Source organism: Orycteropus afer, unplaced genomic scaffold (assembly GCF_000298275.1).
Source record: "Orycteropus afer afer isolate SDZICR_OR568_19922 unplaced genomic scaffold, OryAfe1.0 scaffold00010, whole genome shotgun sequence".
In the NCBI taxonomy this organism is placed as follows: domain Eukaryota; kingdom Metazoa; phylum Chordata; class Mammalia; order Tubulidentata; family Orycteropodidae; genus Orycteropus; species Orycteropus afer.
The window spans coordinates 449,256-477,167 of NW_006921597.1; the positions used below are offsets into that span (position 1 = coordinate 449,256).

Here is a 27,912-nt window from a genome sequence, read left to right on the forward strand (position 1 = left end):
GAGACCCTAAATCAGAGGCAGTGAACTAGGGTCCATAGGCCAAATCAGTTTGCAGACACTTAGATCAACCTGTACAGTTTTTTCTTAAAAATTTGAATTGACTGCAAACATTTAAAAACTAGAGCTTCTTTTTTAAAAAGGAAATAAAAAGGCTAAAAAAAAATTACAGTAATAAAAATGACCACACAGGGACTGTAAAATAATACAACCATTGTGGAAAGCAGTAATTCCTTGAAAAGGTGGATTTAGAAAAAATAAATTAAAAAAAAAAATTGCAATTAGAAATACCATTTGATCCAGCAATGCCATTACTAGATATATATCCTAAAGAAGTGAGAGCCATGACAAGAACAGATATGTGCACACCCATGTTCATCGCAGCACTATTTACAATAGCCAAAAGATGGAAACAACCTAGGTGTCCATCAACTGAGGAATGGATAACCAAACTATGGTACATACACACAATGGAATACTATGCTACACTAAAGAATAACGTAGAATCTGCAAAACACCACATAACATGGATGAACTTGGAGGACATTATGCTGAGTGAAATGAGTCAATCACAGAAGGACAAATATAGTATTAGCTCATTATTGTAAAAAGTCGAGGAAAGGTTTATATATGGAAGGAAACTTTCATTTTTGGTTACCAGGGATGGGAGGGAAAGGAAGGGAATACCCCAAAAAAAAAAAAAAAAAATTTTTTAAATAACCACATACACTAAAAAAAACTAAATCTTTTTAAAATCTACAGTGCTGGCCCACGTTCCTTCATGGTTTCAACCAGCTGGCGCCAAAGAGGCCAGGCAGGCTCAGGATGGGCACTTCTCACTATTATACTTACCTGCTTTACTCTGTTACCCCTGCCTGACTCCTGTCTGGTATTTAGGTTTATTTTAGGTTTGTCACCTCTTGCCCTAAGTCAAACTCCAAAACCAACTCACTGCCATTGTGGTAGTTAAATTTGTATGTCAACTTGGCTGGGCCTGGTTGAGTGGCTGGGCAGCTGGTGGTAGTTATTCCCCATGATGAGACTGGCAATCAGCTCCATGGTGAGATCTACCACAAGCAGCTCAGTAGCTGCTTTAGGGATGTGGTCTGCTTCCTGTATATAAGGAGAACCCTTGGGGATAGTCTCTAGCTTATGGCACGTTTGGGCCCTGCATGAAGCTGTGTGTTTGTTCAGCAGCCTGCCATGCTTTGCCAACCTTGGGACTTACAATGGACTTAAGTTAATGGCCTGCCATGTGGTTTGGTAACATTGGGACTGTGCCTTTTTACTTGTCAACCTTGGGCTTGTCAGCTTCAGCAGCCAGCAGCTGTCTGAGTGAAGAAACGCCTCTAGCTCCAGTGGGCCGGGAGCAGGAGGCAAAGCTGGACCCCAAAGTTGAGGGGCTTTCATGCAGCCCCTAGAGCCTGGCACTTTGAACTTCTAGCCTCCAAATTGTAAGAATAAACTCCTGTTAGTTTAAGCCATCCCATTTGTGGTATATTCTTGTCAGAGCGGCACTAGGTAACTGGAACGGCCATCAAGTCGATTCCAACTCATAGCAATCCCGACTGGGTTTCAATGCCTGTAAATCTTTACAGAAATACATTGCTCATCTTCCTTCCACAGGTAGCTGGTAAGTTTGAACGCACAATCTTCTGGCTAACAGTCAAAGGCCTCCACTGCACCACACCACCAGAGCTGTTCTAAGTAGAGCTTCTCAATATTTCTTCTACAGAACCTCTATGAGAAAGTGAATCATTAGGGAGAGTGAATCGTTTTTCCCAGGGCTCTTGGAGCAGTCCAGAGTAGGCCATACATACAAGCCAGAAATACATATTTGAAGTACCTATTTATCTTTTGAAAAATGTAAATTTTGATTTACAATGCATAATATATTTGTGTTGGTTGTAATATAAAAATCATTTACCTTCCCCTACCAAATCTTTAAAGTAAAATCGATACTCTGACAGATGTGCCATATGTATCCTGTGACCTCAAATTGTACTCACCACCTCACCCCATGAGTAACCCAATTTAAGCAGTACAGTGCTAAAGACATAGCACAAAGAGAGACCTGGTCAGAAAGCAAGTGTCAAGAAGAGGAGAGGAATCTAAAAGATACCAAGAATGAGTCTAGGTGATAACCTCTCTTTCTGGCTCGAAGCCACCTGCCCAGCCCTGGCCCAGTGTAGGTCCTAAGAAGTTTGTAGACATCCTGATATCTCTGGATAGGTGTTAATGTGGTTGGTGGTGGCTTAGTGTGGAAACTAAGAACCAAAGTAGGAGCAAGGCCAAGTAAGGAAGAGGTGAGGTGCCAAGAGCAGCCAAGACAGGAAAGGTTATCTAGGGGCCAGGAGAGAGGCTTGGGGAATGGAAATGGAGAACTTGATAAAGCTTAAGTCAGCATTTGCCCTTCACCCCACTAAGCCTATTTTGTTTCACTTCCTCTTACCATCCCTGCCTGAGGAAAATGGAGTAAAAGCATTAACTTGACATCTTAAGATGAGGGAGGGAAGTTCCTCTCCAGAATGGCTACATCTCTGGCTATACAGAGCATAATAAGGATGAGGTATTAAGGCTTCTAGCCCTCTCTAAATAGGATTGCACCTATTCTCTCCAAGATAGAATAGACCGCAAATCTACATCCCCAGCTTACTTAGGTTCCTTTCCTCCATTTTGGTAAGACAAATGCAGGTCCAATTAATCTCCCTTCTATTCCAAGACTATCAATGTTCCCTGGGTGTAACAAAGAACATTAAAGACAAGATTCAGATATTTTTGTCCTCCCTCCACATTACAAGGAGCTCTGGTGGCATAATGCCTAATGCATTTGAGTGCCAACCAGAAGGCTGGTGGTTCAAACTCAACTAGCCACTCCTCAGAAGGAAGACTAGGGAACTGCCTTGGAAACCTAGGGAGTTGGAATCAACTTGACCCAATGAGTTCGGTTTTTCTGTTTGTTTCCACATTACACATAGGAGCTCTGGTGCCACAATGGTTAAAGCACTCAAAACCACCAAACCAAACTCACTGCTGTTGAGTCAATCCTGACTCACAGTGACCCCTCCTTGGGTTTCTGAGATTGCCCAATCTTCCTTCCGAGGAGTGGCTGATGGGTTTGAACCACCAGCCTTCTGGTTAGCAGTCAAATGCCTTAGACACTACACCACCAGAGGTCCCCATTGAATACCAGTGACCAAAAATGAGATGAATTGTGGGATGCCATCAAGAACATCATTTATTAAGAAAGCAAAATGTCATTAAAAAGGAAGAAAAAACCAAAATGGATGTCAGAGGAGACTCTGAAACTTACTCTTGAATGGTAAGCCCTATGGGGGCAGTTCTACTCTGTCCTAGAGGGTCGCTATGAGTTGGAATTGACTCAATGGTAGTAGCTTTGGTTTTTAGGTATTTTCTCCACACTACACAAAGAAAAATGGAATCACAGGGAAGATTTGGAAGGGATAGAGTCCAAGCTTTGGGGAGTCCAGCTGAGGATCCTGGGAGGATAGGAGGCTTGAGAACGAGGAATAGTCCCAGGCTCAACATTCATGGGGACATAGCCTCTCCCTGCACTGGTCAGGACTGGGTCCGAGGAACTCTTGGATTACCGCCTGAGTCTTGGGTTCCCAAGGTGATAGCACTTCAGGTCCTATGCTTAGGGTTACATCAGTTTCCTCCTACTGACTCCCATTGGAGTGTGTTGGGGGAAACTCCCTGCCCTCCAGGATAAAAAAATCCAAACCAAACCCACTGTCCTCAAGTAGATGTTGACTCATAGCAGCCCTTTAGGACAGAGTAGGACTTCCCCATAAGGTTTCCAAGGCTGTAAATCTTTACAGAAACAGGCTGCCTCATCTTTCTCCTGGGGAGTGGATGGTGGGTTCTAACTGCTGACCTCTTAGCAGCCAAATATTTCAGCCACTGTGGCCCCTAGGATAATAAGAGACAAATTAAGTCTTGTTGAGAATAAGGCAAAAGCCTTCAGGGTGATAATAGGAAAACCTACTCATAGCAACCCCTCCTTGGGATTCTGAGGCAATATCTCTACAGAAGTAGATTGCCCAACCTTCCTTCCAAGGAGTGGCTGGTGGGTTTGAACCACCATCCTTCTGGTTAGCAGTCAAATGCCTTAGGCACTACAGCACCAGAGCTTTTACTGGGAAAACAACTCCTTATTCTAGGTTTCTAGTCCCAGAATGACCTTGAGAAAAAGTAGGTCTCAGTAGGGGGAAGGACAGTGGAGAATGGATTACCACTGGTCTGGTCAGATTAGGTATCTGCACTATTCCTGTCTAGTTCATTTCTGTTCTCTGTCATCTGGCCAGACATGATGTATGAGGGGAGATGGAAAGGGCCTGCCCCATCTACCTCTTCCTTGTCAGAAATCTCTTGGTGGCCTGATTTGAGTCCTGGCTTGTGATTTGTGATTGTGAAGTCTGTTGAATGGGTTGTCTCCCTGCTTACTAGCTGATGGAATTGCTGATCCTCCTGCTACTTGGGCTTAAGCAGTTTTTTGGAAATGACTGGCTAGATGTGTGAGGTTATCTTTAGCCTGCCCAGGCTGAAAATAAGGTGGGAACCAACAGATGAAATGACTTCAGCAAAAACTGGACATGTCCTGACCTTTGTTCTCAGAGCAATTGGACTATCAAGTGGCTCAACATCACCCCTATTGTGTAAGAGCTAGAAGAATTCCTAGTGAGCATCTAATGTAAATTCGTTTTACACATGAGGAAACTGAGGCTTGTAGCCTTGATACGGCACTCCCAAGGACACAAAGCTATGGAGTGGTGAAACCAGGACAATAAACAGTGTTTTGCCCTCTGCACTGGATAGTCCAATTGAAGTAGCAGCCCTTCTCCTAGGATTAGTTCTTAACCAGCTGACACCTACAACCCCACCCTTCCTTCCTTTCAAAGTTCAGATGGCAATTAAAGTGAATTGAGGCATAAATTAGAACAGTCATTTCCTCACCAAACCATGGCTGCCTATCACCCTATCCCCTGACCTCTGACCCTCCAATTTTTTTGTTCTCCACCCTCAGTCTTTTAAACTGCATCTTACACGCCACTCTCCCATTTAACCTTCCCTCAAACTGCTTCAGCCTCTGCACCTAGGTTCAGACCACACTCCTCCCAGGCTTCCTGCCCAAGGTGGGAGAGGATCAGTAATCTAGAGATAAAAAGTAAGAGTAGGGAAGGATAGGATTCTTGCCAGAGGACTTACCCTGCCTGGGGCCAGTGTAGCCCGGGGTGTGGATGTGGAAGCAAACTGTTCAGTGTAAGCAGGCCCTAGCAGGCATGAAGTATGGGGCTGAACAAGCACCAAGTGGGTCTTCTGTAAATATTTGCAAGCAGAGCCTCAGCTCCTCACCTTTCAGGTGGTCCTCCAGAGGGAACAGGAGCCTCACCTTGTTTACCAAGTCTTAGGACTCAGCCTGCCCAGTACTATCTATGGAAAGTAGGGGAGAGGTCAATGGAAACACTCTAGCACATGCCCGGAAAGGCTCTGGAATTTGGGGAAGCTGTTAGGTCCCGTGTCTCTCTCTGGTTTTGTTCAGTAAGATCACCTGCCAGAAGGGGCAGGAAGCCAGACAAGGCAGTGTCTAAGAATAGTCTGATCTTTCTGACACTTTGTCTTTGAGGCAGGATAGCTGATCTCAATTGGTCATTCCAACCTTTGCCTTCCTCCAATTTCATGAGAAATGGATGTGTGTATATAGAGGGAGAGGACAAGGATGTGGCCCTAACCCCCTCTACTGTCTCTTGTCTAGGATCTTTGTTTTTATCCTTTTAAGTTTCTATGTCTGCTTTAGGCAGGATTTAGGGGGTAGCTGTGCCCTCAAATAGGCACAGATATATAGTTGAGAGAGTTAGAATTGTGTGTGTGTGTGTGTGTGTGTTGGTAGGGGTAGGGGAGAAGAGCAAAAGGAGGGTTTTCAATGTCTTTTACTTCTGTTTTTTGCTGATTTCTCCCGACAACAATCACAGGCTGAAGTATGACTATGGGGAACCCCAGTGATATGTACCCTGGTCCTTTCCCCTACTTTACTCACACACCACCGCAGAGAAATAGAAAAGGAAACATCAATCATCACAAATTGCACAATAACTCTGGAATGTTCTTTTCTATTCCTGTTCCTTCTCTGTTCTTTTGGCTGCTTCTATCTTAATACTACCACACCCTAACCAGGCTTTTAAAGTACTTTCTGTCAATGGAGTTACAGCCTCTCTTCATTCCTTACAATGGAGTCAGAAATATCTAAGCTTAGATTGCCAGTCTCTATCACTTGCTGCTATAGGAAATTCAGTCTGCTGTTGGGAAATTTCTTGAAGGTTCTCTGTCTGCAACCCATGTTATGGCTTTCAAAATCTTAGGAGGGTTGCCATGATAGCACCCCAGATATCTGTGCCTGCTTCCTTATTCAGTCTGTATTCTGGACACGTGGATTGCCCGTGACTGTTGCATGTCAAGTGGCTGGAACCAATCAGCGCATCTGGGGCTTCCTCAGAAGCCAATCAGGGGCTAAGGAAGTGACCTCACCCAAGGGAGAGCTGTGTGGGCGAGAAAGCATCTCTCAGAGCTCTGAGTGTCCTAAGTCACTCCCCTCCTCCTCACCCTCCTTACTTCCTGTAAAGCACAATGCCTACCCTTCCCCCTCTAACCAGAGAAGGCTGAGATGGGAATAGAAAAGCTAACTAAGTACCACAAAGGGAAGACTCAAAAGAGAAACTGCAACTCAGCCATACACCCTCTTCTGCAAGTGGAAAATAAAGCATTTAGGGAGTTTCCTGTGTACTAACATACCTTTCAAAATCGGGTCTCCAGGGCCTGGAATAAAAGTGAGTGTGTTGAAGAGTCAGTACCTACTCCCTAGTTTCTCCCTGCACCTGACTTTCTTGACTCTCGCCACAGAAACAGCTGTAATTACTCCTTGTAAACAAGGACAAGATCAAGGTCAAGTGTGGGAAAGAGAAGGCCTGTGTCCCCATGAACACATGTGAACAGAGCTAGCTGGCCTGAGGACCAGGGGCTCATAAGCCAGCTGGTCTGCTGCCTTCACACAGGGCTTGTTCTCCCCTACTGCTCACTCTATGCAGCTTTGCAGATGAGTTCCTGCACGTGCCCTGGCAGGGCTAGACTGGGAGTATGTGTCCCACCATGGGGGTGAAAAGAAGGGGCAAAAGACAGGAAGGCTGTAACCCTCAGTGTGTCTCACTGGACTGACAGGTAAGAGAAGAATGTCTTGGCAAGGCATCTCTTTCATTCCTCCAGCTCTCTCCCATAGGCTCTCTTCATGGACAGAAAGACAAATTTAAAAATATTAAATTTTATTTAAAAATATAAAACTGGCCTGTTTCTAAGTGCTCCCATCCCCAATTAGCTCCACAAAGAGCTGTAAAAATGGGTAGGGGTATATATACAGCTGTCTCAACTCTAACAACCCCAGGTCTGTCTTCTTTCAATTCTCTTTTCTCCCTTTTATATAATTAGGACATTGGTCCTTTGCCCTTTCCACAAGATATCAGAGGTGATATAAGGAGGAGGGAGTATAAGGGCAGAAAAGAGCTACCTGTTGCCATCTCCACTCCCACCTCCAGAGACCAAACTGGTTATATGGTCTCTGAGAAGAGTCAGGAGAATGACTTAACCACAAAAACAATTATTAGGGATGGTTAATCTCTGCATCTCAAATCCAGAAAGATATGAGGATTTGGGATGTCGGATTTAGGATGTTGTTCAGGGTCCTTCTTCAGTATATAGCTTCATCCATGTTATCATCACTGTCACCCCCAAAGTCTTCTCCATTGTCAAAATATGACATGATATAGTCAGTTTCCTAAAATGGGTAAAAAGAGGTAAAAATCAGGCATACTTCCGGCATTCTCCTTCCTCCATATGTATTAAGCCCCTTTCTTCCTTCCCGTTACACTATTCTAGGCCAGAGTCTTTCCCTTCTGCTGAAGAAGCTCATTATTAAGAGGAGCCTGAGAACAGGAAGTAGAGGGAAGCTTCTACACTTTGGAGGCACTATCTCCTTTGGCCTCCAACCCTCTGAAGAGGGAGCCCTACAAAAAAAAAAAAAGAAGAAGAAGGTGGGGACCAGGTTTGCTGGTCCAATAGAGCCTGGTGTAACCACTGAGACTATGGCCCCTAGCTGCCCTTCAGGTCTGGAATTGAACCCACAACTGTGGTTTCCAGCCAAACAAAGTACAGGCATGTGAGTTAAACATTTACCTCAAGTAGACACACGCCCTGGAGAGAACAATCATGGGAGAAGGAAGGGCTGCTTATGCACAGGGAGATAGCTCAGGGTGCAGAAGAGTATGAAGGGATGGACACTGGGAGGAGGTAGCTATGGGGAGGAGGTGGGAGGGGAGCTGCTGCATTGTAAATTTTGGTCAATGACATGAGACAAAGTATATGTGAACTGCTGTATGAAAAGTGAATTTACTCTGTAAATCTTCACCCAAATCCTAATAAAAAAAAAAAAAAGAGGGAGCCCTAACGGAAAAGGAGTTGAGATCCCCTGAGATTATGAGGGAAAAGGAGTGGAGTCAAAGATGGGAGGAGGTCCCCTTTACCTCTTCATGTTCTTCTTCATCATACTCCCCTTCTTCTTCCTCTTCCTTCTCTTCTTCTTCTTCTTTCTCCTCATCTTCCTCTGAAGTAACTTCTTCCTCTTTCTTCTCCAGGGTCTTATGTGAAGATGAGTTGGAAGAGATACCCAGACTTAAGCTTCCAGAGGGAAAAACTGAGGCACACATAGGCCAAGAAACAGGGAATGGATCTAGAGCCCAGGTGGTCTGTATGTACAACTCTTCCTCACCTCTAGTTTCTGTATTGTTTCCTCCTTATCTTCTGGGGTCTTAGGGGGCTTCTTGGGAAGTAGGATAGTAGTCCCTGTGGGGAGGGGAATGAACAGGTGAGTCATCAGAGGGTAAATCTTGCTAGCCTTCTACCCCATCCTCTTGTCGTGACTACGTCACTCTGCTGCCCTCATGTGGACAATAAGACATCAACCATGACATTTAGACGGTGGTGGTGGTGTTATGTACCGTCGAGTCACACCTGACTCATAGTGACCCCTCCTTGGGTTTCCGAGGCAGTATCACTATGGAAGTAGATTGCCCCATCTTCCTTCTGAGGAGTGGCTGGTGGGTTTGAACCACCAGCCTTCTGGTTAGCAGTCAAGTGCCTTAGCCACTATGCTACCAGAGCTCGGAAAGCAATCAACACCACTAGCAGCTTCAGCTCTCCAGGTGACGAAGGAAACCTCTCCTCTCCCCCTTTCTCCAGACACACTCACGCTCCTTCTGCAGCTTCCGCACCCGGATCTTCAGCTCCCGGGGTAGACGTCGCCAGTCTGGGAATAGGGGAAATGCAGATGTCAGTGGTACCCTACCTGGAGTCTCCTATGAATGAGGACTGCTTTTAAAGGAAGGAAAGGTGAGGGTAAGGGTGGGGGAACAAAGAGGTTGGGCCAAAGGCACTCTGAACAAAACTGGTTTATATGTCTCCAGGGAAGTAGAGGCTATTTAAGAGGTTTTTCAGGTAGAGTCCAGGAATGTTTTAGAGCACAACTGTTGTTGTTGTTACGTGCCGTCCAGTCGGACCTGACTCATAGCGACCCCTCCTTGGGTTTCCGAGCAGAGGCAGTATCACTACGGAAGTAGTATTGCCCAACCTTCCTTCCGAGGAGCGGCTGGTGGGTTTGAACCACCAGCCTTCTGGTTAGCAGTCAAGTGCCTTAGCCACTATGCTACCAGAGCTCCCAGAGCACAACTAGGAGCTCCAGTTCACAAACACTAAGGCACTTGACTGCTAACCAGAAGGCTGGCGGTTCAAACCCACCAGCCGCTCCTCGGAAGGAAGATGAGGCAATCTACTTCTGTAGTGATATTGCCTTGGAAACCCAAGGATCCTATGTCCCTATGACTCATGGCTAATAACAACAGGTGAGGGAGGGGGTTGTGAGAAGGGAGTGGCTTGTGGGTTGAGCCTTCTTAAGCATTTGAAAGAAGAGCCTTCAATGAAAGGGTCCGTTACCTACCAGGGTTCCAATCTACCTACCAGGGTTCCAATCGATGGCATTGTCAATCGGCCCTGACATCTGATATTTATCTGAGTAACGCTCCACATCTGAAGGGTGAGAGGTTAAGAGTCAAAGTTTTATCCCTTCAGAGCCTCACAACAGTGTTGTTTTTAAAGGCCCAGCCCTCTCAATACTCAGGAATTGTCTGTTCCCTCACTTACCAAACCCAGAGCCCAGGGGGCAAGTTTCAGTATAAATCTTCAACACAATTGTAACCACCCCCATTGCCACTCAAAATTACAATCTCCCCTCCCCTTCCTTAACCTAAGGCTATCTTGAGAGGCAGTATGTTACAGTGGAAAGTACACTGTTGTTGTTTGCTGTTAAGTCATGTTGCCCTCAACTCATGCCATTGTGATCCATAGGGTGTTCATTGCTGATTTTCTCCTTAGTCTGGAAGCTGGGCTGAAACCTGCTCACCATCGCAGCAACACAAAGACTCCACATACAAGTCGGGTGGTGGCTGAGCCTGATGCATTGTTAGGGAATTGAACCCAGGCGTCTCACATGGAGGGCAAGAATTCTACCACTGAACCACTACTGCTCCCACCCAAAATCACGATAGTTTTTTTCTTTTCCTCCCTTAGCCCAAAGGTGTGGCTGTCTTGAGTGGTAATATGGTGTGATGGAAAGTATACCAAAGAGCAAGACCCTAGTGTTTCAGTCTTCCATTTACTGCTTTCATCTTTCCAAGCCTCACCTTCCGTGAGAAGACAATGGGCTTCAGTGGGGAACCATGGTGGTCAAAATACTGAACTCTACATCAGTTAGTAAAGAACCACTGTCCAGAACTTCTCAAGTGCTCCCCATTCTTCAGTGCCTCCTGACAACCCACTAACTAAAGGGTTACTACTTTGTCAGCGCCAGCACCCTCCTGATTGTGTGGTACCCATAATACACAAGTTGTTAAAATTTTTCATCCATCTTCTCATTTATACTTGTGAAATCAGCATAATACTTCCCACTCTTCCAAGACTATTGTGAGACTCAACACAAACTATGAATGCTATATTGCATTTCAAATGTAAGAGTAATTAGGCCGATCTCCCCTGTTAGACAGTGAGCTTCCTATACTGTTTTTGGCTTCTCTGGCTTCCAGTGGTGCTGAGTACAGCACACTGCCCATGGGAGGCACTCAACATGATGCTACCATTCCAACTGACCTCTCTTGGGGACAGCTGGCCGGATGAAGTAGGGGAGCTGCCTCATGGCCCCTCGTAGCTCCTGCTTCAGTGCCAGGACGTATTCCCCTTCCTCTCCAGAGGGCAGAGGCACTGGGCGGAACTCCAAGGGCTAAGGAGGCAGGGGGCAGTGGTCAGTTCACCACTGAGCACAGGGCCAAAAGAGAATGAACAGAGGGACAGAGGATTCTGAAAGCTGGGGAGCTGGGAATGTGACAAGTAAGGGTGGGCACTTCCTTGTCTGAAAAACATCCCAAGTGATTTGGGAGGCAGAGACTGGGAGGGGCAAGATGAAGATAGTTTAATGATGTTCCAGGAAGAATCCAGGATCATGTACAGTCAGCCAGGGGCACACGGAAGTCTTGGGAAGGGAGGGGAGATACTCACAGGGAAGAGTGGAGAAGGCTTCAGGGTAGGTGGAGGCAAAGCATCCCCCTTCCCAATGCCCACAGCCTCCATGTTGAAAGTCAACTGGCCCCGGCCACGACCCCGGCCCCCACCCCGGCTGGCCATGGTGGAGGGGGCCTAGGTATCCAGAGATCCTGTGAGAGAAACCGAATAAAGAGAAAAACAAGTACAGTAGAATGGAGGGGAAGCCAAAGAAATACAAGATACCTACTCTACTCTCCTGGAGACCTGGAAAGCCAGTATCATTCAACAAATTCTGACTGAGAAGCCACAGGGTACTAGTTGCTGGTAATATAGACATGGATAAGACACAGTCCCAACAGGATGGATAACTGCAATACAGTGTAATGATGGCACAATAGACAGAGTGATTAGTTACTGCCAGATGTACATCGTTAATGCACAACATAGTTGGACAGACAGGCTGAATGATGGGATATGTCTAGGCAAAAGGGAATATACCTGTGACCATATATAAGGTTATTATTATTATTTGGGTAAAAGTTTACAGAGCAAATTCATTTTCCATATAGCAGCTCATACACATTTTGTTTCATGACATTGACTACAATTCCCCACAGTATAACAGCTCTCTTCCCATTTCCTCCCTGTAGTACTTTTCTCTGTGTCTTTCCTTCCTATGCATTCCTGTCCCCCAGCCATCTCCTTGTGAAAACACTGCTCTTCTGTTCTCCCATGATTGATGGATTGCTCTAAGGAATGTATCTACCTGATGTAAATGTTCACCCTAGGTGCCCATCTCTTGTTTGGCTGGAAGCCACAGGAGTGAATTCAGTTCCAGACCTGAAGGGCAGCTAGGGACCATAGTCTCAGAGGTCTCATCAGGCTCTAACAGACCAGTAACCCTGGTCTTTTTTTTTAATGATTTTGAGTTTTGTTCCGTATTATTCTCCCACTCTATGCAGGATCTCCTGCACTGATCCCTTTCTGAGTGGTTGACAGTGGTAGCCAGGCACCATCTAGTTCTTCTGGTCTCATGGTCATATAGGCTGAGGATCACATGGCCTACTAGTCCCTTGGACTTATTGTTCCCTTATGTCTCCCATGACTTTATATATAAGATTTTACATATAAGGCTGGTAAATGATACTTCTACATGTGTATTTGTATGTGCTATAAGAATGTCCATATACATAATAGAGCTTACAAGGGGCAAAGTTATGATAACTTCTTTGCCACAGCCAGCTACCCTGAGTGAGTTAGTAGTTGGACCTGTAGGCTTGGGACCATGGTTGCAGGGACATAAAGCTCAACTGGCATAACATACTACACAAAAACATTGTTTTACATTCTACTTTGGTGAGTAGTGACTGGGGTCTTAAAAGTTTACAAGTGGCCATCTAGATGCAGCAGTGGGTCTCTCCGTGCCCAGAGCAAAAAACAATAAAGAAAAGACACATGGAAACAATTAGTCCAAGGGACTGGTAGACCATGGAAACCTCAGCCTATATGACCATGAGACCAGAAGAACTAGATGGTTCCCAGCTACCACTGTCAACCACTCAGAAAGGGATCAGTGCAGGAGATCCTGGATAAAGTGGAAGAACAGTGGAACAAAATTCAAAATCATAAAAAGACCAGGTTTACTGGTCTAATAGAGCCTGGTGAAACCCCTGAGACCATGCTCTAGTTACCCTTCAGATCTGGAATTGAACTCACTTCCATGCAAGGTCAGAGTAACACTGGATGTGATAGTTAAGGTTATGTGTCAACTAGGCTGGGCCATGATTGTCAGTGGTTTGGCAGTTATGTAATGATGTAATTTGGCAGTTATGTAATGATGTAGTCATCTTCCATTTTTGTACAACACTGATTTTCATATAATGATCTGGTCTTTGGAACCTAAGTGAGTAGGTGTAGTACTGGATTATAACCTAAAGTATAAATAAATTTCCATGAGTCCATACTGATATTAATGATTGGATAAATTAATAAGTGAAGGAGAAGAGACAAATATCCCACGCAGAATACCAAATAAATTAGATAGCTACTCCAACCTAAATGAGGAAAACCATAACTCCCTCAAGCACATATATGCGTAAGCATATAGGGACTTCCTTCCAAAGAGTACAGTATGGAAGGCTGGGGAAGAGGGAAGTAACATTACAGTGAAGAAATCTGACAAACACTACTTTAGCCAAATGATCAAGGTCAATTTCCAGTCATAAGGCAGGTAGATAGTATGTACCATGTACCTGTCTTAGTTCTCTAGTGCTGCTGTGACATAAATATCACAAGTGGATGACTCTAACAAACAGAAATTAATTTTCTCACAGTTTAGAAGGAGAAGTCTGAATTCAGGGCACCGGCGGGAAGGTCTTTGTCTCCTTTCAACAACTCTGGGCCCAGGTTTCCTTGGAGATCTCCGTGTGTCTTGGCAACAATCTTCCACTGGGTCTAGAAAGTTCTTAGCACAGGGACCCCAGACTCAAAGGATACATTCCACTCTTGGCTCTTCTTTCTTGATAGCTGTGAGGTTCCTCTCCTTTCTGCTCTCTTCTCTCTCCTTTTATCGCTTTTAAGATAAAAGGTGTAACTTAAGCAAGGGTATAACTTGAGTAAGGATGGTGACTTGGGTAAGGGTGGGACTTGAGTAAGGATGCAACTCAAGTTATACCCTCTTGTAAGGCTATGACTCAAGATACACTCCACAATCAAGTTACCTCATTAACATACAGAAGTTAGGATTCACAACACATCACAAAATTGGGGGTAATTACATCACATTAAAAGAGCTCTGGTAGCATAGTGCCTAAAGCACTTGACTGCTAAACAGAAGGCTGGTGGTTCAAATGCACCAGCCACTCCTCAGAAGGAAGATGGGGCAATCTACTTCCGTAGTGATACTGCCTTGGAAACCCAAGGAGGGGTCGGTATAAGTCGGGTCCGACTCCATGGCACATAACAACAACAACAACATATCAGATTATGAAATGGAGGACAACCATATAACATGGCCTTGCCAAGTTGACACATATTTTTAGGGGACACAATTCAATCCATGATGCTCCCCTTGATATCATGTGAGGAAAACAGCACATTACTTCTGTGATCCTCTTTCCAAAAACCCGTGACCCTAATCTAATCATGAAAATAAACATCAGACAGATTCCAATAGAGGAGGATTCTGACAAATACCTCTCAAAACTGTTAAGGTCAATAAAAGCAAGGAAAGTCTGAGAAAGGGTCACAGCCAAGAGCAACCTAAGGAGACATGACAACTAAATGTAATGTGTTATCCTGGATGGGATCTAGGAACCAAAAAAGGGCATTAGGTTAAAACTAAGGAAATCTGAATCAAGTACATTTGTTGTTGTTGTTGTTGTTATGTGTTGTTGAGTCATAGCCGACTCACAGTGACCCCTCCTAAGGTTTCCGAGGTGGTATCACTACGAAAGTAGATTGCCCAACCTTCCTTCCAAGGAGTGGCTGGTGGGTTTGAAATACCAGCCTTCTGGTTAGCAGTCAAGTGCTTTAGGCACTATGTTGCCAGAGCTCCTCAAGTACATATAGACCTTAGTTGATAATAAAGTCTCGATATTGGTTCATTGTAACAAATGCACCACACTAATAATGCAAGATGTTAGTAATAGGGAAAACTATATGCCAGGAGTATGCGGGAATTCTCTATACAATGTGTTCAATTTTCCTGTAAACTTAAAACTGTTCTAAAAAATACACATTAATAAAACAAATAAAATTTGAGTAGCAATTAAAAGTTTGCAAAAGAAAGATTAGTTAGTGAAAAAAAAAAAAAAAAAAAACATTAGAAAGCAGTATGTTCTTCCTTAACAGTAACCCTCTTTAGAGTTCAACCCCGCACTGCCCCTTCCCCTAAACAACATCTCACACATGCTACACTCATTCCCAATCATACATACCTATGGAAGTTACTAAGAAGCAGGTTTCAACAGAAAAACACTATCAATTAATCAAATTTAAGGCAGGTAGCACAGTGTAGTAGTTAAGAATGTGGATTTGAATCTTAATCCCAACACACACACACACACACGAATAAAGAAGTTTTTTTTAAAGGATGTTGTTGTTGCTGTTGTTGTTGTCATGTGCCGTCGAGTCGGACCCATACATACACCAAAAATATACACTGGTTAATTTGAGGTGATGAAGTTTTAATCTATTCCTCTCATGAATATTTTAAGTTTCACTCACACACACACTGAATAGGTTCTACTTTTGTAATAAGAGGAAAAATAGTAATATGAAATTTAAAAATCCAGTAACAGAATAATTGATGAGATTAATTAGTTAACCTCATGAGATTATGCTAATGTTAACCTCATGTTAACCTCATGCTAATCTGTAGCAGTAAGGTAAGGGTAGAAAAGTGTAGTGTGTGTCTGAGAAAGTTGGAAAGTTTCAAGTTCAATTGCAAAGCAAAATGTGAGGAAAAATGGCGTTGGTTAACAGATTAAACTGTGATATGTTTGAAAAGGGCAAATTAGGGGAGGTGGGACTAAGGAAAGAGTAAGAATTGTCATTTCTTCAACCCTTTTCAAGGGAAAGAGTACACTAACTAGCTGGTTTATGTGCCTTTCCACTTGAATGATACAGTTCTAGCTGTGGAGATAGAAGCTATCTTGATTGTAAAGTGGTGAGGAGTCAAAAAAAGGCCATGACTTTTGAGGTTAAAAGAGGAGTTCTGGTGGTGCAGTGTCTAAGGCACTTGACTGCTAACAGAAGGCTGGCGATTCAAACCTGCCAGCCACTCCGTGGAAAGAAGACCAGGCAATCTACTTCTGTAAAGATTTACCGACTCTGAAACCCAATGGCAGATGGCAGTGGGTTTGAGTCTTTTTTTTTTTTTTTTTGAGGTTAGACAAATGTAACTCTATCTCCACATACTAATTGAGTAACCACCAAGGAAGCAGGATCAAAAGAAGACAAAATTTTATTTTATCCAGACAATCAGTTGGTGGTTGAGAAACTATAAACCATTTCTAGCCCACCCAGCTGAGGAACTTATCATGAGTTTCTGCTATTTCAGATTGTAACTGAGTCTAAATTCTTTTTTTTTTTTTTTAAAGCCTGCAACCTTCCACAACCATTTATTAAGCACCTACAGTGTGCTGGGTGCTCGGAACACAGTGGTGAGCCTCAGCCCAATTAGCTGTATGTTGAGTCTAAATTCTTGAGGATATTTAAGGTCTCATACACTCTGGTCCCAATCTGCTACTCCTTACACTAACCCTCTTTAGTGTTCAATCCTGCACTGCTCTTTTCCCCAAAACAACAACAACATACTACACTCATTCCCAATTATGCATACCTGTGGAATTTACTAATAAACAGGTTTCAATAGAAAAACACTCTCACAATTACATCAAATTTAAGACAGGCAGAATAGTGCAATGGTTAAGAATGTGGCTTTGAATCCCAATCGCATTATTTTCTACCTATGTGCTCTTTGGGAGCTCTGGTGGCATAGTGCCTAAGGCATCTGATTGCTGACTAGAAGGATGGGGGATCATACTCACCACCCACTCTTCAGAAAGAAGACTGGGCAATCTACTTCCATAGAGGTACCTTCTTGGAAACCCAAGGAGGGAAACCGATTTGAAGGCAATGAGTTTGTTTGTTTTTTTGGTTATGTGGTCTTTGGCAACTTATCTAGGATCTCTAAGCCTGTTTCTTCATCTGTAAAAATGGGACTAATACCACTTTAATTAATTCAACACATATTTATTGAGTGCTTACTAAGTGCCAGGAAGTGTTCTTGGTGCGAGGGACACAGAAGTGAGCAAAATGAACAAAAATCTGCTCCATCCATGGGATTTTAATGGTGCTTAGAATCTAGTGGAGCCATCAATATATAAATAATATTTTGATATTCCAAGACATGAAACTTAATGAGATCCCTAAAGGAGTGAAATGTGAACAGAGAAAAGAGATTCAGAGACTGGATCTTCGGGCACTCTAATGTTTAGAGTTTGCCATATTTTAAATAAATAAGGTGAGGAGTTAACATTCTTATTTTACTACAACTCTTGGAAATCCAAATTTAAAAAATCACCCCAATAAAAAGAAACGTAAGCAAATGACATGAACAGGCAATTGAAGAGAGAATGGTTAATAAAACCACTTTTCATCTATAAAACTGAAAAAGATTTCAGTAATAATCATGCTGTGATGAAGTTTTTTTTTTTTTTGAGATGGGGACTCATACCTCACTGGAAGGAGTATAAACAAATACAATATTTCAGGGAGGCAATTTGACAACTTACATCAAGTCTTTTAAATGCTTACATCCTTAATCCAAGGAGCTCTGGTGGTATAGTGCCTAAGGCATTTGGCTGCTAACAAGAAGACTGGTGGTTCAAACCCACTAGCCACTCTTTGGAAGGAAGATGGAAGAAACTGATTCGACCGAAGGGAATTTGTTTTCGGTATCCTTAATCCAGGAGTTCCTGGGTGGTGTAAAGTTTGACAGTTTAAGTTCATGCAGTGGTGACTCACTTGGCAATCTGAAAAAACAAACAAACAAACTCACTGCCATCATAGTGACCCCTCCTTGGGTTTCCAAGGTAGTATCAATAAGGAAGTAGATTGCCCAATCTTCCTTCCAAGGAGTGGCTGGTGGGTTTGAACAGCCAGCCTTCTGGTGAGCAGTCAAATGCCTTTGGCACTATACCACCAGAGCTCCCATTTGGCAATCTACTTCATAAAAATCAGCCATTGAAAACCCAATGAAGCATAGCTCTATTCTGACAACACATTTGATCACCCTGAACTGAGCTGATAGCATTTTTTTTAAGTTGCTCAAGTAATCTTACTTTAAAAATCCATTCTAAAGCAACCAGCAGATATATAGTCATATATATGGGTTCAAGGATATTCGTCAAAGACTTATTTATGGTAGCAAAAATTCTAAAACAACCTAAATGATCCAGTAATAAAGCAAAAGTTAAAAATATATATCCATTTTAGACTATTATGTAGTCATAAAATCAAGACTTTAAATATTCTGTAAAGGCAAAAAATGCTTACAACATAACATAAAGTGGAGAAAACATGGTATAAAATTGTACCTATGATATGGCCATTGTGATAGTTAAGGGTAACTTGGCTGGGTCTGGTTTTGAGTAGCTGGGCAGCTGGATGTAGTTATTCCCCATGGTGAGACTGGCAATCAATGCCATGGTGGAATCCATTGTGAGCAGCTGAGTAGCTACCTGAGGGATGTGATCTGCTTCTAGCACATAAGGAGAAGCATTGAGAAAGGTCTTGCAGCTTTTGGGAAGCTTGCATCCTACATGTAGCTGAACTATTGCTCAGCAGTGTGCCATGTTGTCTGCTGATCTTGGGACTATTAATGAACTTCAATTAGTGGTCTGCTGTGTGGTTTGATAATTTTGGGATTGTGCCATTGTACTTGTGGACCTTGGGTTTGTCAGTCTGAGCAGTCAGCAGCTGCCTCAGTTAAGAGGCACCTCTAGCTCCAGTGGGCAGGGAGCAAGAGGCAGAGCTGAAGCCCAAGGCCAACAGGCCTTCACCCAGACCCTAGAACTGGCAGTCTAAACTCAGACTTCTAGCCTCCTAAATTCTAAGAGAATAAATTCCTGTTTGCTCAAACCACCCATCTGTAGTATTCTCTGTTAGAGCAGCACAAAGTAACCAAAACAGCCATACAGAAAAGAAATGGAAAGGAGACAGTGAAATGTTAATAATGGTTATCACTACATCACAGTCATGGAATAATAGGTATTTTTTCTTTATACCTTTATGTTTCCAATTTTTTACATAAATGTATATTACCTCTATAATCAGAAAACAAAAAGAATAGTTTTGTTTTAAAAATGTTGTCAGTAGGACACATCTTCCTCTTTTCCACTGGAAGGGTGGAATGCATTTCATTGAACTACATATTTCTTGTGTAGAATATTTGTTTGATGTTAACTGAAAAACAAATCTCCAAAAATGAAATGACCTTCAGAGTGAGACAGTGAATTCTTTTACTAACCCAACCAAACCCCGTCACAAATGGATTCCAACTCATAGCAACCCCCATAGGGTTCCCAAGGCTGTAAATCCTTATGGAAGTAGACTACTTTATCTTCCTCCTGAGCAACAGCTGGTGGGTTTGAACCTCCAACCTTCTGGATAGCAGCCAAATACCTTATCCATTGCTCCATCAGAGGCCTTTCTCTTACTAAAGATGTTTAAATAAAGGCTAGATAATAATTTACCAAATATGAATTATCAAAGGAAGGATTCATGCCTAGAATAGAGAATTCACTATAACCCTCATTGTCTAGCACTGTGTCTGGCATGTAGTGAGTGCTCAATAAATATTTTTAGAATGAATGAATACATGATTTCTAAGGGCGCTTACAAACTTGAGACCTTGTGATTAATAAAACCTCTGCTTACCATTCCAGTGCTCCCTGCTCTCTTCCTTCTCTAACTGTGGAAGCAATTGTATTATGAACCACAAATTTAGTCAGAATCAACTCAACAGGCAGTGGGTTTGGTTCGGTTTTGGATTCTATATTGTATTGTCTTCTATTGTTCTGTAATTATAATAAAACACAGTATAGTATATACGAGTTTAAATCTTGTCTCCTCATAAAAAGCATCAGGTTCTGGAAAGACAAAGACCTTCAAAAAGATGAATTAATATAGTAGCTTCAACAATGGACTCAAACAGCAACAACTGAGAGGATGGTGCAGGATTGGACAGTGTTTCATTCTATTATACATAGGGTCGCTGTCAGAACCGACTGGATGGCACCTAACAACAACAATTCCTGGAATCAATTCCATTCAATTAACTCTTATTGAACACTCACTCACTGCTGTGGAGTCAATTCCGACTCATAGCGGCCCCTCCTTGGGTCTCCCAGGAGGTATCTTTACAGAAGTAGATTGCCCAATCTTCCTTCTGAGGAGTGGCTGGTGGTTTTGAACCGCCAGTCTTCTGGTCTTATTGGACACTAAGTATTAAGTACGGTTCTTGCTCTCCAAAATCTTATAGTCTTAAAAGAATAAAAACATTAAAAGAAAGTGAGCGTATGGAAGAAGTATGTATGGGTATACATGAAGAATGCATAAAACCCTAAAGTTAGAGAGGAGAACGATTCTGCAAGAGAATTCAGGAATGCTACAGGTAGCAGGCACTATTTCATCCGAGACTTCATAGATAAACAGGAGTTTATTGCCCAATCTTCCTTCCGAAGAGTGGCTGGTAGGTTTGAACCACCAGCCTTCTGGTTACCTGTCAAATGCCTTGGGCACTACGCCACCAGAGCTCCCTTTTTGTTTTTTTGGTTTTATCGGGCTGTTAGGGGAATAATATTAACAGACCGGGGGGGGGGGGGCTTGATGCCATTGCAAAGAGTTAGAGAGGTACAAGAGTGAACCTTTCTCACACTGTGCTTTCTTACCTCTTCTGTATTATGCGAAACAAATGTACAGTTCATTGGCATATAAACAACATAGCAATGGGAGCCAAGGGAGAAAGGGTATGGAGCCAACCGGGGCTAATCTAACACGCCGCTGGAAAAAAACTTGCATATCTAGAAGCCCAGCCCCGGTGAACTAGTACAGTAAGTACGGTACCGAACCAGAACAAAGTCACCCTGTTCGAGCCTTACCTGCCGCCCCTCCCCCATACGGAGCCCACACTGCAGCCAACTTGAAATTTTCTCGTCTTCCTCCGGCCCAGGGAGTGCTAGGCCCGCCTCTCTGTGCTCCCCATTGGTAGGTTCTTCTGGCCAATCTGGGAGAAGCCGGGGAGGGACGTCCGCCCACTTGAAGCTTAGCAGGAGGAGGAAGCGAGCCAGCCGGAACCTAGGCTTGGGAATCGGGTTGGGGCGAGAGATCGGGCTCCGGAATCAACCAAGGATCAGTTAATTTCCATCCTCACCCTAAATAAAGGAGCACCTGGCTAGCGAGAGTTCACAGAGGAACTTGACACTCAGCTCTCACCGAGGGACATTCGCGAGGGAGGCCCCACTGAGAGGCCAAACGATGACAGCCCCTACGGAGAAATGAACCTCTATGAAACTTCTTTTGGGGACCAGCCTTTCTCTGACCCTGGTTTCCTAGCTTGGCCTCTTCTCCATTACCCCATCTTCCCTTCAATACTACATTGCCCCCTCCAGCAGTACCAAAAGATACTTCTTTTCTAAAAATACTTTTCTGTGGGTTGCTGCCGTGTCTGTGAGAAGGTGGGAACAGGTTTTGGGAAGAAAGGATTAAGGATCAGAGAACAAGTACTGGGGAGGCTGGGCAGGACCTCGTGTTTCCTGCATTTTCCACGGCTTTCATAGTTCCCTGTAAAGGGTGTCAGGGTGGAATGGGGAGTCCTACTCTTACAGACAACAGAAACTGAGGACAAGAGGTCAAAATGAAGATAAAATCTGAAAGTCAGTCAAGAATTATTCCCCAGATGTCAGAGACAATATTGGGTCCTGAGAGTGAAATTTCTAGACTCAGAGGCTGTAGGCATAGTGACAAGTGCCCAGTCTTTGGAACAGAACATAGCTACAAGGCTTTAGAGAACTTGCTTAACCTTATTAAGCCTCAATTTCCTCATCCATAACAAGAAGACAATAATTCTTAACCTATAGAGTTGCTGTGAGGATGGGATTGGAGATAGTGTAGGTAAAACACTTGGCATATAGTTGGTGTTCAATAAATGGTAGCTGGTAAGATGTGTAGCTTCCTTGCAAATATTTCTGTCTTCCCCAGACACATTATTTTAGTATCTTGTGTCTAGTGGCCTCCAGCCTCTGAGATATCACAGGACTTTAGGTGAGCTTTACAAATCCTTAGGATATTTTTCTCATCCCTTATTTCCCCTGGTGCCTCCCAGCTGGACACAAACTCATGCCTAAATGTGCAGATGGAAACTATAGTAACCATAGAAACAAGGCAGGTGGCAAGGAGAGGCACAGGCAGAGAGACCCATAGTGACAAATAGGAAGAGAGAAGACAGATAAGGAGCCATTGGGACAGAGACCTTAAAACAAGATGAAAAATAATCAATCTAAGCAAGACTGAGATTAAAAAGAGATGCAGTGAGAGTGTTACAAGGTTACCTCTTTCTTATGCCGCTTTTCTATCCACCCCCCCCCAAGAATATGCTGTGGAGGCATCTGGAAATGCCCTTTGCTGTATCTAAAAATGACTCCAGATACCCTCCCTATACTAAGAGGTCTATGCAAGAGAGCTGAGATTCAAGCTTGTCTGTGATGTGTGTTTCATTTTGGGGGAGGTAGGGTGAGCATGTACTGTGTCGACTCCTGGCTGGACCATGCTCTCTTGACATTTAAACTACAAGAAGGCAGCCAGATATCGCTGCACGGTATGGACGTCGGTTCTCTCCACCACTTTGCACATTATACCATGTGCTGTGTGTGGCAGGTCAGGTCTGGCGCACAGGCGCACATAAACACACCAAGCGCGGAAAAGAGCTGCTGAAGCTCAGCGAGGAATCGGGATGGTCTGGGTCTGGGTTCGCGGAGGCGTTCCCCTAAGGAACACTTACTTAGGTTTGTTGGGGCTGAGGGGAGGTTGGCTGGCAAAGGGAAGTCAGGATTGGAGCTTCTAGGTTTTGAAGGTTTGTGTGTACATGGGTGGGGGAGCGACTTGGTGCCGGACGCCCCCACCCGCAGAGACGCGGCTATAAATAGAATGGCAGAGCTCCGCCCGCCCCCCCTCCCCCCCGCCCAGCCTCTCTCCTCCCGAGTCGGCGCTGTGCCCGGGGCGCACCGGGAGGAGGGACAAGGATCCGGCGCCTGGCCTCAGACACTGACACCAAGGAGATCCAGGTGCCCCCCCACACGCCATGTGGGCCCCCGGGAAGCCGGCTCCCCCACCCCGGCTGCCCCGTGGCCCCGGCCTCAGCCCTGGCCCAGCGGACATTCTGCGGACATTCAGGTATCTATTTGGGCGCATAGCCTGGGAGGGGAAAGAGCTAGGAGTGATGGAGAACATATCAGCAGGGGCAAAAAAAAAAAAAAAAAAAATCTCTCCCACCCGCTTTAGGTCCCAAACGCAAGCTGCTTCCCTCCCCCAACTCAATATCTGGGGCTGTGGCAATCTAAAAGATGTTAGGAATGGGGATATCTGTGAATGTATGTATGCATGTGTGTGGATGGGGGCGTTCATCCTAGAAAGGGGTATTCCAAATGCGGATAATAAAAAGGGGTGCTGGAAAGGTCTGATAAGCCGTGGGGTGAGGGTGGGGGTGCGGATATCCCTGCGCGTGCACGTACGTATTTGCACACGCGCTAGTCCTTCAGTGCGGGTGCACCCTTCCCACCTCTTCCAGCATGCGTTTAGGGCTGGGGGGGGGAAGGGGCGACTTAGAGGCTTGAGTTAGGAAGGACTATGTACGGTGGAGAGCTCCCCCATCCCACTCCGGGTCTCTATCTGTGCCTCAATTTCCCTGTCTGTATCCGTCTATAAGGTCTCTCTCTTTCTCGCAGGGGTCGGCTTTGGCACTGAGCCCTCAGGCCTCTTCCAACCACCACCCCCGCGCCCCTAGCCATCCTCTGCAGGTCCCAATCTTGGCTTCATTCAGCCGCAGCTATGCTGCACACCGAGGGCCACGCTCTTCTTCGGGCCGTGGGTCAGGGTAAGCTACGCTTGGCCCGTTTGCTTCTGGAGGGGGGCGCCTACGTGAACGAAGGTGATGCCCAGGGAGAGACTGCGCTAATGGCGGCCTGTCGAGCCCGCTACGACGACCCCCAGAACAAGGCGCGCATGGTACGCTACCTCCTGGAGCAAGGCGCAGACCCCAACATCGCAGACCGCCTGGGGCGCACGGCGCTCATGCACGCTTGCGCGGGAGGTGGGGGTGCCGCCGTGGCCTCGCTGCTCCTGGCCCACGGTGCAGACCCCTCTGTCCGGGATCACGCGGGTGCCTCGGCGCTTGTCCACGCCCTGGACCGCGGGGACCGCGAGACTCTTGCCACGCTTCTAGATGCCTGCAAAGCCAAGGGCACGGAGGTCATAATCATCACCACCGACACCTCGCCGTCGGGCACCAAGAAGACCCGGCAGTATCTCAATTCTCCACCGTCCCCGGGGGTGGAGGAACCTGCCCCCGCTCCCCCTAGCCCGGGGGCCTGCACGTCGCCTTCGGAAATCCAATTGCAGACTTCAGCAGGAGGGCGGGGGTTGTTATCCCCTCGTGCCCAAGAGGAGGAGGAGAAGCGGGACGTATTTGAATTCCCTCTTCCCAAACCCCCCGATGACCCCACCCCATCTGAGCCTCTCCCCAAACCACCTCGTCACCCCCCAAAACCACTCAAAAGGCTCAACTCGGAGCCCTGGGGCCTAGTGGCCCCTCCCCAACCAGTGCCGCCCGCCGAGGGGAGGCCGGGGATCGAACGCCTGACCATGGAGTTCAACGGCCTTACGCTGACCGGTCGACCCCGTCTTTCTCGACGTCACAGCACTGAAGGCCCGGAGGACCCGCCCCCATGGGCGGAGAAAGTGACGGGCGGGGGTGCTCTCTCTCGCCGAAACACCGCGCCAGAGGCTCAGGAGTCTGGTCTATCCTCAGGGCTGAGACAAAAACTGATCCGCATGGAGCCGGTGGAGCTCGACACCCCCGGACATCTTTGTCCCGACTCTCCAGAGTCTAGCCGCTTGTCTCTGGAGCGCCGCCGTTACAGCGCCTCCCCGCTGACCCTCCCTCTAGCGGGCTCAGCTCCCTCCCCGCGCCAGTCCCAGGAAAGTTTGCCTGGAGCAGTATCTCCGCTGAGCGGGCGGAGGCGGAGTCCTGGGCTGCTGGAGCGAAGGGGCTCCGGGACGTTGCTCCTGGACCACATCGCTCAAACGAGGCCCGGCTTCCTGCCCCCACTCAACGTCAGCCCCCATCCTCCCATCCCCGACATTCGCCCCCAACCCGGAGGTCGGGCGCCATCGCTGCCTGCTCCTCCCCAAGCCGGGGCGCCAGGCTCTCCCAGGACCAAGCGCAAGTTGGTGAGGCGCCACTCCATGCAGACTGAGCAGATCCGCCTGCTAGGGGGCTTCCAGAGTCTAGGCGGGCCGGGAGAGCCAGGGCGCTGACAGGAGTGAGAAGATCTAGGGAGGGTGGGATCAAGGCTTGATTAGACAGGCGAGGGAACCAGCTCACACAGACGCCGTGGACCATAGGAGTCTCTTGCATGTGCTCATGGGCACAGTACATGCACACATGGGTAAACATGTGTCCACAAGCACACTTACTGTTCAGGGAAGGGTAAATTCTCTTTGCTGGGCATACAGACACGTGCATTCATGCCCTGGTCACTTTACATGCATGTGGGATTACTTGTGTACCCACAGGCATGGTACACCGATAAACACACAGGGTTACTTGTGCTAGGGTTCCAAATGGGCCCCAAACTCATTGCATTGTTCAGAAGCAGTAGGGAATCCCTACTCTGGGGTAGTTCCTGATCTTTGCCCTCCTGCTGAAAACTTTCCCTGGATAGCAACCCCTTGCTTTTCATGTGTGCCCTACATACAACACAGGCTCCATCATGATTTTGCACACTCAGTCCACTTCATGAATGTCCCACCCTGTTGTTCTACAGGTCTTGCTTCTCTTTCCAGGCTGGGCTCCTTGTTCACATTTTGCTTCCAGGTCCACTTTTCAGGATATCTTTCTCTTCACTCTCCTTGGAGGTTTCCTGCAGCAACCCCCCAGCCTCAGTTCTATAGCTGCCCTCTTGCTCTTAGCTTCCCTTTTCAACTTCCTGCTTTTTATTCTTACCTTGTTCTACCAACCAATTCGTTACAGCAGGTTGTCTCATTTTCCCAGGGGATGGGTCATGGGCTCTCAGTTGCTCTCTGTTCTGTCTGAGCTTATGAACTACAGATAAAAGTGGGGAGTAACCCAAAGTTACTCCTCTCTCCAACTGACATATCAAATAAATGTATTCAGAAGTCTCTGTTTTGTCACTCTTCTGCATGCAGGGTGTTTGAGTGGGGGGAATGAAGAATGGGAAAGGCGGGTGATGCTAACTATAGCTATAATGATCTAGGGGATACTTAGAGGCTCCAGCCACCTTCTTTCCAGGACACCAACTAATTGTGGTTGTAGAAGAAAAGGTCAGTGTCCTGTCTCCTAAAGGTTTTAAGACATTTGACAGGCTTTCCTTTCCTCCAGTTTCCCTTATGTCCATCCTCAAACTTAAACTTAGATTCCTACACAGAGTCTCTCATTAGATATATCCCAGTAAGTAGGTTGACTATTCATGGTTTTTTGTTTTTTTAAACACTTGGCGTTTTCCCTTGTAAAGAGCTCTGGTGGCCCTGCTGAGGCATTGGGCTGCTCAACTGGCACAGCTTCCACTCAAGGTGAAGGTAGGCAGTTCAAACCCACCAGCTGCTCCATGGGAGGAAGAAATGAGGCAATCTACTTCCTTAAAGATTTATAGCCTTGGAAACCTGATGGGCATCACTATGAGTCAGAATTGACTTGATGGTTTAGAGTTTTCCCTTGTGGGCTAACTTCCATTTCACTAGGTGTGTTTCACCTATTCTACTTTTGGCCTCTATTTTCCATTCCTTGATTCATGTGTTAGTCGGGGTTCTCCAGAGAAGCAAAACCAGTAAAGCTTATATATGTATCTAGAGAGAGAGAGAGAGAGAGAAATTTATTTTAGGAAAATGGCTCACACTTATAGAAGCTGGCAAGTCCTAAGTTCTTGGATCAAACGTCAAGTTGGAGGCTTTTCCCGACTCACACAGCTGCAGGGGCTGAAGAGCTCAGATTGGCAGGCAGTATACCGGCTGTTGACTCCCAACGAATGACAAATCCAGGATCTCCAGGCCAAATGGTGGATTGTTCGCTCACAGACAGTTGTAGGCAGCACAATAGGATCCTGATCCACAGAAAAGTGCCTCTTTTCCCAGGATGTCCATAAATATATTGAAAGCAGGCCACACTCTTGGGAAACTGCTTTTCAATGGATTGGCTACTCAAAACATATACATCCAATCTCATCATGGGAATAATACACATCACAACTGCTTAAACCAGTTAGAATTGTCCGGCTAAGCTGACACAACTCTATCACAATTCATGAGCCACTGTAGGGTGTAGAGAGAAGAGAGGAGTTAGTATATACCCTCAACTAGGTAAAAATAACATGTTGGTCAGCTGACAAATGGTGTATAGTGTATGTGTGTATATGTAAGAATAACCAGAGGAAACCCAGTCTGACAGGTTCTATAAACAAGGGT

The 27,912-nt window shown here is 45.5% G+C and overlaps 2 protein-coding genes across 2 annotated transcripts; one reads left to right on the top strand and one right to left on the bottom strand.

The window, feature by feature from the left end:
• Positions 1-7,753: 7,753 nt before the first annotated feature.
• On the bottom strand, positions 7,754-11,790 carry POLR3GL (RNA polymerase III subunit GL). Its single transcript, XM_007948173.1, has 7 exons — positions 11,665-11,790; positions 11,260-11,389; positions 10,075-10,143; positions 9,311-9,367; positions 8,831-8,904; positions 8,586-8,699; positions 7,754-7,840 (listed from the first exon to the last, which is right to left on the bottom strand). Exons 1-7 carry the CDS (start codon positions 11,788-11,790, stop codon positions 7,754-7,756), a joined length of 657 nt encoding a protein of 218 aa, XP_007946364.1.
• A 12,471-nt stretch (positions 11,791-24,261) lies between these two features.
• On the top strand, positions 24,262-25,749 carry ANKRD34A (ankyrin repeat domain 34A). The gene has a single exon (XM_007948185.1). It carries the CDS (start codon positions 24,262-24,264, stop codon positions 25,747-25,749), a length of 1,488 nt encoding a protein of 495 aa, XP_007946376.1.
• Positions 25,750-27,912: the final 2,163 nt, after the last annotated feature.

Excerpts from the sequence above, each read along its gene's own strand:
- POLR3GL (XM_007948173.1), bottom strand. The coding sequence starts at position 11,790 with ATGGCCAGCCGGGGTGGGGGCCGGGGTCGTGGCCGGGGCCAGTTGACT. Across the intron at positions 10,144-11,259 it reads GCCAGCTGTCCCCAAGAGAG|ATGTGGAGCGTTACTCAGAT; the intron begins GTCAGTTGGAAT and ends CTCACCCTTCAG. Across the intron at positions 8,905-9,310 it reads GCGGAAGCTGCAGAAGGAGC|GGACTACTATCCTACTTCCC; the intron begins GTGAGTGTGTCT and ends CCCTCCCCACAG.
- ANKRD34A (XM_007948185.1), top strand. The coding sequence starts at position 24,262 with ATGCTGCACACCGAGGGCCACGCTCTTCTTCGGGCCGTGGGTCAGGGT.